Source organism: Lethenteron reissneri, chromosome 51, assembly GCF_015708825.2.
Source record: "Lethenteron reissneri isolate LAM-NWPU_2019-01 chromosome 51, ASM1570882v1, whole genome shotgun sequence".
In the NCBI taxonomy this organism is placed as follows: Eukaryota; Metazoa; Chordata; class Hyperoartia; order Petromyzontiformes; family Petromyzontidae; genus Lethenteron; species Lethenteron reissneri.
Genome location: NC_083829.1, coordinates 1928154 through 1943626, shown reverse-complemented (window position 1 = coordinate 1943626; position 15473 = coordinate 1928154). Strand labels below are relative to the sequence as shown.

The window sequence follows — 15473 nt, the reverse complement described above, 5'->3', positions numbered from 1 at the left end:
ATGAGTGCAGCTGGAACATGACGGGGTCTGTGGATCCTTTACCTTGCTCGGGGCGGAACAGGACTTTCAAATACCTTTGGCGGACCACGCTAGGGTTGCCACCTCCGAGGTTTAAAAACAAAACTGGGAGATATAAGGGGAAGAGGAATATCTCACAATACTGCGAGACGAGACACTTGATGTGTGAATACATTGTCAGGATAAATATGTCGTAACCCTCCACCACCCGACACAGCCAATTAATAAGGGATTTATCATGTAAACAAAACGCCAATTAGTTGGAGAGTAAATCCACAACATTTACAATTTGAGTAATCAAATTGTAAATGTTGTAGATTTACTCTCCAACACACTGGTGGGCTGAAGTAGTTACTAATTAGCTTTTTGTTTACGTGACAAATCCCTTACTAATTGGCTGCGTGTTAAACTGAATACATCGTCTTGAGTAGTAGGTTAATGTTATTATATGTAGGACTTGAAATGTCACGCGCCACGCGTTCTGTTGCTAGGGGAGCGAGCAGCATACAATGGGGGCAACTGAGGATATAGTTGTTGTGTGCCATTGAGGGGGTGGTCATTAAGAGACACCACAGGTGTTAAGGGTAACGGAGGACGCAGGCCGGTGATTGGTCAGGAGGGTGAGTGGCTGATGACTGGCGCCGGGCTGACGGCGATAACATGGTCACGTGAGGCTGGGGGCCTGGGGGCGAGTAGCGAAGCGGGGGGATGAGATAATTAATTGGGTCTTGATTGGTTCGGGTATAAAGGCACAGCTCTAACGGAGAGCCGGGAGTCTTGGTTGGTGTTGGAGTCGGAGTTGGAGTGGTTGGTGCCCGGGACAGAGCAGCAGGGAGCAGGAATAGATACGATAAGGGTGGACAGAGAGAATACAGATAGGGTAGCAGTGGATAGAGAGAGTACAGCGTACGGTAGCAGCGGATAGAGAGAATACAGATAGGGTAGCAGTGGACGGGGCGAGTACAGAGTAGGGTAGCAGCGGAGTAACGGACCTTGGGGGAGAGAGAGAAAGAGAGAGCGATCGAAGTCGCGGAGCGGAGCGAGCGAACGGAGAGACATGGAGTGATGATGATGGTGGGTTGTGCATTGGAGCGAATGGAGAGGCATGGAGTGATGACGAGGAGGAGATGTGAACTATATGTGTGAATAAAAGAGACGAGAAAGACAAGAAGCTGTCGCATCAGTACGAGTCCTACATATATAACTGACATATAGTGGAACTTTGTATGTCCTAAGAGATTTCCTTGAACATCTTGAAAATCTACCCCGAGAAGAGAACGATCCTGAAAAAACCGGGACACGTGGCATCTCTCGTGCCCACATGACTGCAAACATATCGATAAGTAAACCATCGACTTTAAGAAACAATACAAACACCACATTCTGCATAATTGCTGTTGTCTTGCGAGAGCGTCGTTGTGAGATGTGCTGTGGACGACGCTCTCCATGAAACAAAGCATTGCAGCCATTGTTAATGGAGAGTCGACTTCACCTGAACTGCAGGTCTTTGAAGCAGAAGGAGTCCTCGATGATGCCGGTGGTCTTAACACGGGAGCGCAGGACGTCTTGCTCGTTGGGCAAGTAGCCTGGGTCCATAAGACGATCCAGATCATTGAGGTAGCTGACGCACAGGGAGAGGAGGGTCAACCCACATTCGAACCCAACGTCGTTGATTCATCGGGGAGGCAGAAGAAGCGGAGGAAGAAGAAGGGCGGAAGACGCGGCGAGATGAATATCGGAGAGTTCGGAGGGCACTCCACCGCAGCCGCGGTTGGCCACGTGCGGTGCGGAAGAAGTTCAACGTACATACGTTCAACTCGGGAAAGGAGGGATTAGGAAGCGAATATAGAGAAGACATTTCCCCAGCAGCGGCACGTTACGGATATACGGCAACAACAACACGGCAGCAGCAATTGAGGAAAGCATCGCCGAGTCTAGTTTTGCTGGAGGTTCCTTGCATTGGGGGATGTTTGGTAAGTTATTTTAATGAGTACGAAAAATAAGTATAGGTTTTAACCATTCTGGAAGTAAAACAGGTGTTAGGATGTTCAAACACCAAATATAAACCTTCTTGCAAGGAATCAAGTCTGCATTAACCACACGTACTTTTTCGTGAACATGCAAACCAACACACTCTGATAATAATATATGCATTGTCTTTGAAACTGATTGGCCTACACCAAAGACCGCCTTCTTTATGGCCGAGTCTCACCAGTGTCAGATCAGAGAACTCCAGAAGACGGACAGTATAAAGACGATGCACGTATTAGAGCATGTATAGCTCGGGGTGAGAAGCTATATCATCGGATATATTTTTTCCAGTATCTAAGTACTGCCAATAAAGGTCCCCGTTATATTTTAACGAGCATTGTTGGCATGCGGAATGAAACTCGAGTGCCCAGAGAAAACCCACACATACACGAGAAAACAAAACAGACAGATCACAAACCAACTTGCTGCACTGCCACTTCCTGGTCACCTGGTCACCCAGAAGATTTGGCGGTGTTGTTGTAGAGTACGTTATAACGGCATGATCCATCAACTCTGCCTCGAAAGCATTGGACTACTGTCAATCCACTGCTGGATTAAGGCCTCCCCATGCCATGCCAGTCATGGGAGTTGTTTCTCCGTACTTTAAGCTGATATTTAATGCACTTCTGTATACATTTTCCTGAATCCAGGTCCCCCTTTACGCTACTCGAGGGCCCTGATTTATTGCTCGACTCATGACACGCCTAAGTGCCGCTACCGTGCCGCCGTGTTCACGGGGGCTCTGTCTGCGTGTCGCGAGGAGGTTCTCACTAAGAGGCAGAATCGTTGAGCTGGTATTCGGACGCCCGATCGAAGCTGGCCTGCACCCCGGTGTCCTTCCACAGGCGGATGATGATGGCGGCAAGCTCATTGGGCATGGATCCCTCCTCCAGTGAGTCGGCAAGGTTGAAGAGCTGCCTCCCGTCAGCCTGGACAGCAGCAACAGCAGCAGGGGAGACGCACTTGACGATCACCCTTTTGACGAGCGATGGCACAAATAAAGAGACATTCCGTGCCGTGCCTCCGCATATGAATAACTGTGTTTTAGCCATTGGCCGCTTGGATATCGAGATCAATATTATCCAGCAGCAGGGATGCACGCAAGCAAACTCTGTATCGGATTCGGCCTTCTTGATGGTTACAAATCTGTCGTCCGCAGACAACTGGCGGGACATCAAGGACGTGGGGAATAGTTCACGGAACTCTCAAGTACACGTGTATCTTTTTTTCCCCCAATGCAAAACAACATTTTTTTTGCATGGTGTTAAATGTTCCACGGATGACACTGGTCCACAGACGCAGAAAGTTGGGAACATACAATGGGGATCTCTATTCACGCAAGCAGCAATAATGTGCACATGCACTCACTGTGCGATGCCATGTTTGGTTCATTTTTAAAGGGAGCCCGCATATTGTTTAATATGCCCATCCAGACACCTCGATTTCAGAGGAGGACACAATTGGTGGTATAGTTTTCACCAAGTGGGGGCATGCGGGTAAATATATGGACGGGGCACGTCTGCCCGTGGCGGTGGGGAAATCAGGGAGAGAGAGGGCTTCATGTGCAGTGGCTACGACACTCGTTATCATGAGCGAGGTGCCTTTAATTCCACACTTGTGGGGTCCAGTGGCCCAAGTGGCCCCCGATCACCAAACCGCCACTGCCCGTAACCCGAAATTGATCGCGATAAGCAGCAACACCGACGTGCCGAAAAAAAATGTTTTTTTTTAGTACGTGGTGATAATAACGACGCGTAACTTTTTTGTTTGTATCGTTAAAATACAGGCGATTGGTGTCCTAGTCCCTCCCTCGTGCAGGGGGTTCTAGTGGGTAGCTGAAGCGGGCAGCTGGCTGAGTGTAGCTGGCTGGAGGTGTCACAGCTCTGTTAGTGGGCAGCTGAAGTGGGCAGTTGGCTGAGTGTAGCTGGCTAGAGGTGTCACAGCTCTGTTAGTGGGCAGCTGAAGCGGGTAGCTGGCTGAGTGTAGCTGGCTAGAGGTGTCACAGCTCTGTTAGTGGGCAGCTGAAGCGGGCAGCTGGCTGAGTGTAGCTGGCTAGAGGTGTTACAGCTCTGTTAGTGGGCAGCTGAAGCGGGCAGCTGGCTGAGTGTAACTGGCTGGAGGTGTCACAGCTCTGTTAGTAGGCAGCTGAAGCGGGCAGCTGGCTGAGTGTAACTGGCTGGAGGTGTCACAGCTCTGTTAGTGGGCAGCTAAAGCGGGCAGCTGGCTGAGTGTAACTGGCTGGAGGTGTCACAGCTCTGTTAGTGGGCAGCTGAAGCGGGCAGCTTGCTGAGTGTAGCTGGCTAGAGGTGTTACAGCTCTGTTAGTGGGCAGCTGAAGCGGGCAGCTGGCTGAGTGTAGCTGGCTGGAGCCGTTACAGTTCTGTTAGTGGGCAGCTAAAGCGGGCAGCTTGCTGAGTGTAGCTGGCTGGAGGGGTTACAGCTCTGTTAGTGGGCAGCTGAAGCGGGCAGCTGGCTGAGTGTAGCTGGCTAGAGGTGTTACAGCTCTGTTAGTGGGCAGCTGAAGCGGGCAGCTGGCTGAGTGTAACTGGCTGGAGGTGTCACAGCTCTGTTAGTGGGCAGCTGAAGCGGGCAGCTGGCTGAGTGTAGCTGGCTGGAGGTGTCACAGCTCTATTAGTGGGCAGCTGAAGCGGGCAGCTGGCTGAGTGTAACTAGCTGGAGGTGTCACAGCTCTGTTAGTGGGCAGCTTGCTGAGTGTAGCTGGCTAGAGGTGTTACAGCTCTGTTAGTGGGCAGCTGAAGCGGGCAGCTTGCTGAGTGTAGCTGGCTAGAGGTGTTACAGCTCTGTTAGTGGGCATCTGAAGCGGGCAGCTGGCTGAGTGTAGCTGGCTGGAGGTGTTACATCTCTGTTAGTGGGCAGCTGAAGCGGGCAGCTGGCTGAGTATAGCGGTGTAGCGGGCTGGAGGCGTTACAGCTCTGTTAGTGGGCAGCTGAAGCGGGCAGCTGGCTGAGTGTAGCGGGGTAGCGGGCTGGAGGCGTTACAGCTCTATTCGTGGGCAGCTAAAGCGGGCAGCTGGCTGAGTGTAGCTGGGTAGCGGGCTGGAGGCGTTACAGCTCTTTCAGTATCCCCGTAGTCGATGCTGAACGTTTCCATGGCTCGGACGATGGCGAGGATGGACTGCAGCGTGTTGCTGTAGATGATGGCCCGGAATTCCAAGCACTCCGCTTCTGAGTAGCCATTCTTGTGGATGATCCTGCACGCACGCGTGTTTGTGTGCGCGTGTGATGTTTATTTTTGAAACGACAGAAGAATGAACAACGGTGATGTTCGCGCTCTGGCTCTGAGCGAGTGCGGCGTGGGAGGGCACGCCGAGACGGCGCACACCAACTCATCCCTCCTGGCGAAGCCCCCGAGTGAGTCCCCTTCCCCGGGGTCCCTCCTGACATTGTCAAAGCATTCGTGACTGCAGGGATTCATCTTCTTGGTTCTTTCGGTAAAGTCACGTGCCTTTACCGAAAGAACCAAGAAGATTGTCAAAGCACTTCATTGCATTTTACACTGTGCCCTACGTGACAATCCACCATGATGTTGGTATCCACCTCTCATCTGCAACCAGGGATGTTACATTCCCAAGAGGTCTGAATTTGCAGTAGTTGAAGACAGAGCCGGGCTGATACCTTCACAATTAACTGCGGCGTTGCGCGAAAATTTATTGCCTCTCCGACATTACTTATTCTTGTCATAAATGAATATTCTTCCACTCACAATGCGATCCGCTCTTATGCAGACGACAGTACACACCATGCATCATCCTCGTTTGAATCACGAGCTGAGAATAATCGACATTCAGCTGCTCAAGGTGCAGATTGCTTCACTATTTTAATCACCACGAACTTGAATGCAATTCTTGATTGTGGGGTGATTACAAAAAATGGTGTCAACTTCAACCAAAAAGCAATACCAATTATTATCACGTGTAATGTTAGCAATACCACAGGTAGTTCCATCATAATCAATCATCTTTCATCAATCTTTATGTAATAATTAAACGATTCATCTTATTGGTTCTTTCGGTAAAGTCACGTAGAAGGGAAGTAATAAAATAATAAAAATAAAACATAATAAAATCAAATAATTCTCACGACGTTTCGGCTACAACGCAAGCAGCCGTCTTCAGGTGAAGAATGAGACACTGCCAAGCTAGGAGCTTATATATAAGCTGAGTTGGAGGTTGAAGAAGAAGAGAGCCTTAATAAAAGAATGTGCATATCAAGAGGAATTTAGCATATTCATGGGAAATGTGTAGGAGGTGGGCGGGGGGGTTTCAAAGTCATATTATGCCCATGCATTATGCAGGATCAGCAGCACCAAAGGGAGGGGGGTAGCATTAACAAAGGGAGGGCATGTTAAAAGTACGTAGAAGCAATGAAACATGTGAATGGGAAAACGGTGGCAGGAGATCCGCAGCGGAGCAAATAATGCATTCCCTGTGGAGAACACAAGATACACAGTTAATGCCAGTGAGTGGACTGCGGTCTGAAAGTCACCGTAAACGTGAACAACAATCAGTTAAGATCCGAAATGGTTTATTACGTTCTTCCAATGATTGCTGAGCCAGAATCCATCTTCTCGGTTGAAATTGTCTCTGTGTTTGTATATGTGGATCGCCTCATGAACGAATCTCCATGGTAGCCAGATGGCTTGCAGAGAACCTCTGTCTTGGAGAAGTCAATGTCATGTGAGCCCACTGAATTGTAACAGTGATCTGCCACGGCTGAGGTGTTTGTCCTACCGTGTTTCAGGTCTGCCTTATGTTCACGGATGCGGTCCGAGACATGTCGTTTGGTTTCTCCAATGTAACTGCTACCACAGAGGCAACTTAGTTTGTAGACGCCAGGGTACTGTATGTCTGGAACCACGTCTTTTACAGACGGGACCAGATCACGGATTTTATGTACTGTGTTGAATCGTACCTGAATCTTGTGTTTAATCAGGATTTTGGAGATCTTTTTTGTGACCCCAGCAATGTAGGGTAAGGTGATGGTCTTGAAAGGCTCCTCAACAGGATCCTTCTTGATGGTTGGAGTGATGGCCTTGCGGATTGTGTAGTCGGAGTAACCATTAGCCTTAAGAGCTTGGCGTACGTGTTTGAGTTCACTGGCATTCTTTTATTAAGACTCTCTTCTTCTTCAACCTCCAACGCAGCTTATATATAAGCTCCTAGCTTGGCAGTGTCTCTTCACCTGAAGACGGCTGCTTGCGTTGTGGCCGAAACGTCGTGAGAATTATTTGATTTTATTATGTTTTATTTTTATTATTTTATTACTTCCCTTCTACGTGACTTTACCGAAAGAACCATGAAGATGAATCCCTGCAGTCACGAAAGCTTTAAATCAAAATTAAACGATTGTTCGTCTAACGCAGCGGGTGATGAGGGGGGTGATGACGTCACGATACCTAGGGTGGTGAGGTGGCGCTAAAGGGTGATGACGTCACGTCACACTGGGGAGGGAGGGAGGGAGAGAGGCGTGATGACGTCAGGAGATACTGGGGAAGTGAGGGAAGGGTGTGATGACGTATCGAGACACGAGGTGGAGGAGAGGCTTGATGACGTCACGCAAGATTGGGGCGATGTGGAGAAGTGGTTGATGATGTCATGAGACGTGAAGGACGTCACACAACACTGGTGAGTTGGAGCAGAGGGGTGATGACGCCACTCGAAGTTGCGGTGAGTTGGTGAGAAGGGGTGACGTCACGAGACGGGGGGGAAGAGAGGGAGTGATGGCGTCAATAGACACAGGAGTGGAAACATTAATTGCAAAAAATATATAAAAAGACTCAAGTAACATTCAAATAAATGTAACAATTAAACAATAAAACTGATAACTTTTAAATTAATGAAGATAATAAAATATTCAAATGTATAAAACTTGAACACCAAATGATAAAATGTGCATATTCGCCATCCTTTTACGGAACAAGTTCTGTCGATTGCTGAGTTCATCAAGGTCATCATCTCTGACACACAACACTCTCATGGGGCACGTCTCGCTTTGTTCCTCCGTTTGCCTGTCCGGAAAATGTTATTTTCACAACATTTGTGACACATTCATATTGAACTAAATCGTGACTTTTAAGTACTTTTAAATGTCAGTAAAAAAGATTTTGACTTATAAATTTGGGAAACACATACCATGTCAACCCGCACGATTTACTCGTCTCTTGTGCAGGGGAATTTGGTGTTTGTGGTCCATACGGCGTACAAGCCGTTTCAATACGAGCAACAACAAAAACAAGTCTGTGTTTCTCCCTTGTAGTGATGGGAACTTTGTGGGATAAACGTTGAGATGTATACGGGGCACGGGGTGACCAATAAGGTTTGAATTGTTCTGTAATAAGGTAGGGCACTGATAAGCAGGGACGTGCGGTCAGGGGAGGCAGGGGAGTCAGAGCCTCGCCTGTCATACTCCGATGAAAATAGCTGTTACTAAAAGTAAAAAAGAAGAAGAATCAAATAAATATAAAGATTTTTCCGCTGATCTGTGTTATAAATGTCATTTCTGTACGATTACAATCATTTTTTGAGTCAAAATCGCCAAATTTGCGGAGCTCCGCTGCAAATACAGGAAAAGACGAGAGGTGAGGCAGCGACGGGCTCAGCCTCTCCTCTGATTGCGCAACCCCTCAGTAACTGGATGGAGCGCGGGCAATAAGCGCGTGCCTGTTACTATCTAAGTATGTCACCAATGTAATGTTTGTAGACCCCTTCATTTCATGTCCTCGCCTTCCATATTACAGGTAACTTATTTCACGAATGTGTATGAAGATATCTTCTTGGTTCTTTCGGTAAAGTCACGTAGAAGGGAAGTAATAAAATAATAAAAATAAAACAATAAAATAAAATATTTCTCACGACGTTTCGGCTACAACGCAAGCAGCCGTCTTCAGGTGAAGAATGAGACACTACCAAACTAGGAGCTTATATATAAGCTGCGTTGGGGGTGGAAGAGCGCCTTAACAAAAATAATGTGCATATGAAGAGGAATTTAGCATATTCATGGAAAATGCGTAGGCGTTGGGCGGGGGGGTTTCAAAGTCATATTATGCCCATGCATTATGCAGGATCAGCAGCACCAAGGGGGGGTGCAGAGATTAGCAGTAACAAAGGAAAGGAATGTTAATGATATGTAGCTGCAGTTACTCAACAACCACGTAGAAAACTAAAGTATAAACTACATAAAAAACTAAAGTATAAACTGCATAGCACCATCAGTATACTTACTATACTCTACAATAAGCTGAGTTACTAACAGCAAGTAATACATTACAATTCTACGTCGTAAAATTTCTATAATATGCTTCCATCTAAACTTTATTCTCTTACATCACACGAGCATATACCGTACTATATACTGCCATAGATAAACCCAACATTAAATTATATACTGTATTGCTGTAAACCAACCTATACCTTATACATTTTAATATAATACTATGTATTATTCTACACATCTATGGCAGTATATAGTACGGTATATGCTCGTGTGATGTAAGAGAATAAAGTTTAGATGGAAGCATATTATAGAATTTTTACGACGTAGAATTGTAATGTATTACTTGCTGTTAGTAACTCAGCTTATTGTAGAGTATAGTAAGTATACTGATGGTGCTATGCAGTTTATACTTTAGTTTTTTATGTAGTTTATACTTTAGTTTTCTACGTGGTTGTTGAGTAACTGCAGCTACATATCATTAACATTCCTTTCCTTTGTTACTGCTAATCCCTGCACCCCCCCTTGGTGCTGCTGATCCTGCATAATGCATGGGCATAATATGACTTTGAAACCCCCCCGCCCAACGCCTACGCATTTTCCATGAATATGCTAAATTCCTCTTCATATGCACATTATTTTTGTTAAGGCGCTCTTCCACCCCCAACGCAGCTTATATATAAGCTCCTAGTTTGGTAGTGTCTCATTCTTCACCTGAAGACGGCTGCTTGCGTTGTAGCCGAAACGTCGTGAGAAATATTTTATTTTATTATGTTTTATTTTTATTATTTTATTACTTCCCTTCTACGTGACTTTACCGAAAGAACCAAGAAGATGAATCCCTGCAGTCACGAAAGCTTTAAATCGAAATGTATGAAGATAGTTAGGCTCGCTGGTCTCGTCATGAAACTGCAATTAAAAAGCACCAGGGGAGGCAGCTATCACATCTGCCTCACTGAGGGGGACGTGTCTAACACGCCCCCTCAGTGAGGCCACGCCCCTCGGTGAGGCCACGCCCCCCTCAGTGTGTGACTCTGGCTCTCACACAAGCCAGTGCCTCCCCAGCCACTGACCTCACCGCACGTGACTGGTAAGGTATGGAAACATAATACATTTCGTAAGACAGTCCGATTTGCGACACGCATTGACGGCCGTTTAAGATCAGGCCACCCCAACCCCGCCTGCTCTGACGAGTCCGGTGTGCCTGACGCTCTCGATGCCCCGTGGCAATGCCGTGCAGAATGTCACGATGTTGCGATGTACGAGGTGAGGGAGGATGTGGAATAAAAAAAACATTTTATGTTAAAACAAGATAAGGCTCCGTTTATGGCTCGGAATGCGTCAGAACGGCGACGTTTTGGCTCAAAAGGGGAGTAGAAAGGCAGCGAGTGCAATGTTTTATTTTAAAAGGTCAAGCCACTTTAGCAGCGGAACAAAAGGTAAGCAAAAAAATTACGTGAAACATCTATTTTGAAAAATTGCTTCGTGTACATTTTGGTACGAAGAGCGTTCAGTGCAGTTCTGTACACTTTACACGATTGGCTTATGAGTTTATAGCACTAGGGAACTGTTTTTCTAGCACGTTATAGCATTACGAAGTGTGAACACGTACTATATACTTATTTTACCATATTTCTAGCCTTTTTTGTGTGAAATGACAATATTGGGTTTCTAGCCCGTGTCCAGGAACGTAACCATCCAGCATTTGGGGTTCTCGCCAACACGAGCCAAGGGCGAGGAGTCACCGTGGACAATGAGGCCCTCTCCCCATCTCCCCTCCTGGCGCCTCGAGTCGCCGCCACTATTAACACCCGTGGCCAGTGCCGGGTGAAGCGAGTGCGGGGCCCGGAGCATATGATCTTATAAAGGGGCCTTAAATTTAAAAAAACGTAAATATTAAAACACACATTTTTTACTTGCATAGTAAAGTAATTGTATTTTTTTCTATTTGCCATACAGACAGATAATACGACAAATCGCTAACCTTAAACACGCGGTCGTTCATAAGTTGAAGGCGGTATAGTACTATAGTAATAGAGTAAGTGCAGAACCACTGAACCGGAGTTGATAGCTTGAAAGCATTTAGCGCGGGGCCCGTAGCATATGTAGCTACTTTTGCTAGTAGGATAATCCGGCACTGCCCGTGGCACACCTGTGGCACACCCGTGGCGTTAGATCCAGCAAAGACGTCGAGATTCTGGCTTGGAAGGCTTCAATATCGGGACAAAGGTGGCACATAACACGGATAATGGTTGGTCGTTCAAATAGATTTTCGTCTATTCCAGACTTCGAACACTGCGGATTTTACGATTCATTCGTGTTACTTTGAGTAAGTTTAGGGTTAACTGTGGCACATAGTACTTTAGGTTAGGCTTCATAGGTTAGAATTGAATGCCCGAAGGCCCATAAGCCCCTCTGTAGGACCTAGGAGATGGGGGCCCCGTAAGGCCACAACTTTTCAGAGTATTTAACAATTTTATTATTATCTATAGTAAAACCATGAATTTGCTTGGCACAGTAATCTCATCTGACCTGCCACGGAATAGCGATATAAGTGGTCTGGCTAAGGAGGCATCGAAGAAGCCTGGTTTCCTTTTCAAAGCCAAAGCGTCTTTTAAACTCTGAACAGTGATTATAATTACCGCTGCTGTACACAGCCGCAGAACCTCCCAAAGTTGGCTACTGCTGTCATATCTTGTGGCGGGTTCCCTGTTCCTACCTCTCTGTACTCGACAGAATTTTATATAAGACAGCCAGCTTGATCGATGATCCAGCACCCCACTGATTTCACTCCAAGTCACTCGCTCATATTGCTACTATCGTGGCTGCTGTTCCCATGAACTGCATTGATTCCTTCCATCCATGTTAAGGACTCGGTCTATCAGACTGTTTCCTTTTAATACTTAGGCTTTCACAACCAATAAATAATTGTGCGATCTAACCCAAAAACCTGTTATAGACTGTTTCCTGTCATGCAAAACTATTTGGTACTTATCGTTTGACATTTTGGGCTTCTGGTAACCTGTACTCCACAACTGGGAATTCAAGAGCCTTGCCATGGAGTATTCTCTTGAGCCATTGCCTGTACGCCAGCCAACCTTGGATAAGAGGACGGGAATCCCACAGGGACACCGGCTGAGATCGAAAGCCAAAAGCCACGAGAGTATCGAGGCCAGGGCCCAGAGTCATTTAGGAGAAGGCCAATGTCAAAGGTTGTTCCTCTAGGCTGAGACCATGGTCAAGGCCGGGCTTTCAAGGCTGACGCCAGGGGCAGGGCCGGGTCGTCTAGGCTGACGCCAGGGTCAAGGCTGTGTCCTCTAGGCTGAGGCCAGGGTCAAGGTTGGGTCCCCTCATCTGAGATCAGGGTCAAGGCCGGAAACCTCTAAGCCCAGTCCTGGGACCTAGGCCACAACCCCAAGGCCAAGGAGGAGAGCTGAGGGCAGGTCCAGGAGGAGCTGGCCCCAAGACCCAGGAGTTGGTCTCAAGGACACGAGGTCGCTACTGCGGCAGCAATTCAGGTACAGTAACAGCACTGGCATTACAGTTTATTACCCTGTTATGACAGTGATCATTAATTCTAGGTCTTCACAAAACATAACTATATAAAATATTCTTTCCCTCAACAGTAATACTTAAGTATATCAAGGAATTAATGTTTAACTTTGTTTAATATAATTAATTTATATAGCCACATAGCAATCATCCATCAGACTAATCATTCTACTTACTTCATTTGCTTTACGATGGTACTTTTTCCAGATTCTCCAGCACCTAAAAAGACAAATAAACTTCAGTTAAATTCAGTCGCTAAGATTGTGCCTTCCATGCCCCCACACACAACTTGAAAATGTGTGTGTGTGTTTTAAAGTCGGTTGTAGTATGTATGTTGAACTTATTTTGCAGCATACGTAGCCAACCGTGCTAATCGGAGGTGTCAATCCACTGCTGGATGAAAACAAACCCAAGCCGTGTTGTTGATCATAGGGATTGCTTGACCATATTTCACCGTGGATTAGCACATGGCAGGATTGCGAGACATGGCAGCAGCTCGCGGAGGCGGATTGATGGATCGACTTATTGGCTGCATTGCCATTTCATTCTTAGACTTTGATCCATAATTTGTGTAAGTGGCTTCAGCTGGCTCCCATGCACTGCGGCTAAAATAACGAAACGGTTGGACTTTTCCCGGTGACCCGTGGGTGAGTGGATTGTGAAAATGCGCGCAGGCAGCAGTGGCCGTGACGGAGAGCAGCAGGTCTGAGAGCGCGCCAGATTAACACCTCGACTTACGATTTTAAGTTATTAATCTCCTAAGTGGAATATCCGCACACTTACGCTTGTGCACGGACGAGTGCCGGGCACATTGCGCAGGAACAGAGATACACCGAGAGCCCTGCTGACGGATATTCTCAGCGTTACAATTGTTCGCAGGGCAAAGCGTGCCTGGATAATTGTACGACACTCTTAAATTGTATTGCTTCATTCATGAAAACACTGGACTTGAACAAACAGTACAAATATTACGATAAAAAACATGAACATAATTATTTGTTTTCAATATCGTCTAGACATGGTTAACACTCGCGAGCATTATATTGAATCCGTTCTCAGCGTAGTTAGCTCGGTCGATGTGCGTTTGTTTCTCAACCGTTTGAGTCTCACAACTTCGAATGATTGTTAACAAAAAAAAATCGAGCAATCTGAAATATGTAAGCTACACTGTAGAGTATAAGAGCCTGCATGTGAGCTGACGATGACGAATACAACTGTGAATTTAACAGTGGGGGGGCTTTGGCCGAACACAGCACATAACTTTGCCATCTTTGTACTAAACTGACATAAAATACCTTAAAATGTTGCATATTTGAGTTTCTGGGGACCGATGTATATTGGCAAATATCTCCGAAGTCGTACGTGTGAACATCTACAGAAAACGCCATCACCTTGCACAAATACGACTGCACTCTGTGTGGGCGGTTAATGGGTCAGGGCAGATACCGTCGAATATGCAAAGTTCCACTAGACAAACCTCTCCGCCAACTTTGCCAGACGAGCCGATCTGGAATATTGGCTGAGCGGTTTGGCCATCATCATCAGCCATGATCAATCAGCTGCTGGATGAAGGCCTCCCCAGGCCATCACCAACATAGCACCTCTATACAAGCTGACTTCATCGCTGCGATAGACATCCTCTCGGAAGTTCCTCGGAGCCAATCCTCACTGCGTTGACGAACTCTTAGTAATGTTTAAGAAGACTTGTTTCGTGAAGTAAATGTGTAAGAGCAGAGACAATGCGACATTATTTGCTCGAGGCAATGTCACGAATAAAATTCAAGATCGAGATGTCACCACGGCCAAAGCTGTTGATGCCACCACACCTCATCAACGCTCTCTGCCCTCCACCAGATCCCACAGCTAATGTACAGGAGACGTCCACCCTCTCAGATCTGCTCTCGCAGTATCCCACCATCTGCTCTTAGGTCTTCTTCTTGCTCATTTTTGCTATGCATAGTATCCCCCTTCTTGTCTCTTTAGCATCTATCTCCCTAGCCAGTTATTTGTCGCTTATTTTATGCATTTATATGCAGGGCGCACTGAGATCCATTGTTTTGAAGGGTGCCTTATGAATAAAAATGTATTTTGTTATTGGTCGCCAGACTTGTGGAGTCCACTCCGATGCCGGCGACGGTAAATGGCCCTCCCCGTACGTGTCCCGCCAAGCGTAACTTTTTTTTGCATAATCGTATTTACAATACTTGCCAAGTGCTTTCTGGACATCACGTCAAAATTAGCCAAAATATTTTTTTAACTCGGCCAAATAATAGTTAGAAAATAATTGCCCCCTTCCGATGGAGCTCAAAATAAGACGTACCTCGAAATAAAACAAATTGCTTTAAGTGGATTTAGCTGGCCGACATGTTTGACTAAATTCGCACGTAAAACTGCCATTACTCGGTACAAATAAATCCACACATGCAACATGTAATACTGCGTAGGTTTTCACGGTTGTTCTCTGACGTGCTTTAGTTTTTTTACCGTGCGTTATTTGGCATAGTGTCTGACGTTTACTGCCACGCATTGCGTCTCTCAGGACACCGTGCCGAACAACACGCGGGACAACGGGCAAACACAGCGGAGCGCTAGCTGTACATCACAACATCTGGCCCCGGGGTGCATCACAATGGAACCCATCTAT

The 15473-nt window shown here is 46.5% G+C and overlaps 1 protein-coding gene across 2 annotated transcripts in view; it reads right to left on the bottom strand.

Annotated features, from left to right (window-relative positions):
- Positions 1 to 15473, bottom strand: part of LOC133355565 (guanine nucleotide-binding protein G(t) subunit alpha-2-like) — a 39484-nt gene that overhangs the window by 7917 nt on the left and 16094 nt on the right. Inside the window, exons 2-5 of one of the 2 annotated variants that reach the window (XM_061572902.1) lie at positions 13006 to 13048; positions 5118 to 5259; positions 2821 to 2978; positions 1511 to 1639 (exon numbers count right to left, since the gene is read on the bottom strand). In XM_061572902.1, the coding sequence (XP_061428886.1) occupies positions 1511 to 1639; positions 2821 to 2978; positions 5118 to 5259; positions 13006 to 13048 (472 nt within the window). Of the gene's footprint in view, positions 1 to 1510; positions 1640 to 2820; positions 2979 to 5117; positions 5260 to 6979; positions 7077 to 13005; positions 13049 to 15473 lie in introns of those variants that run through there. The other variant, XM_061572903.1, reaches the window with a different exon arrangement.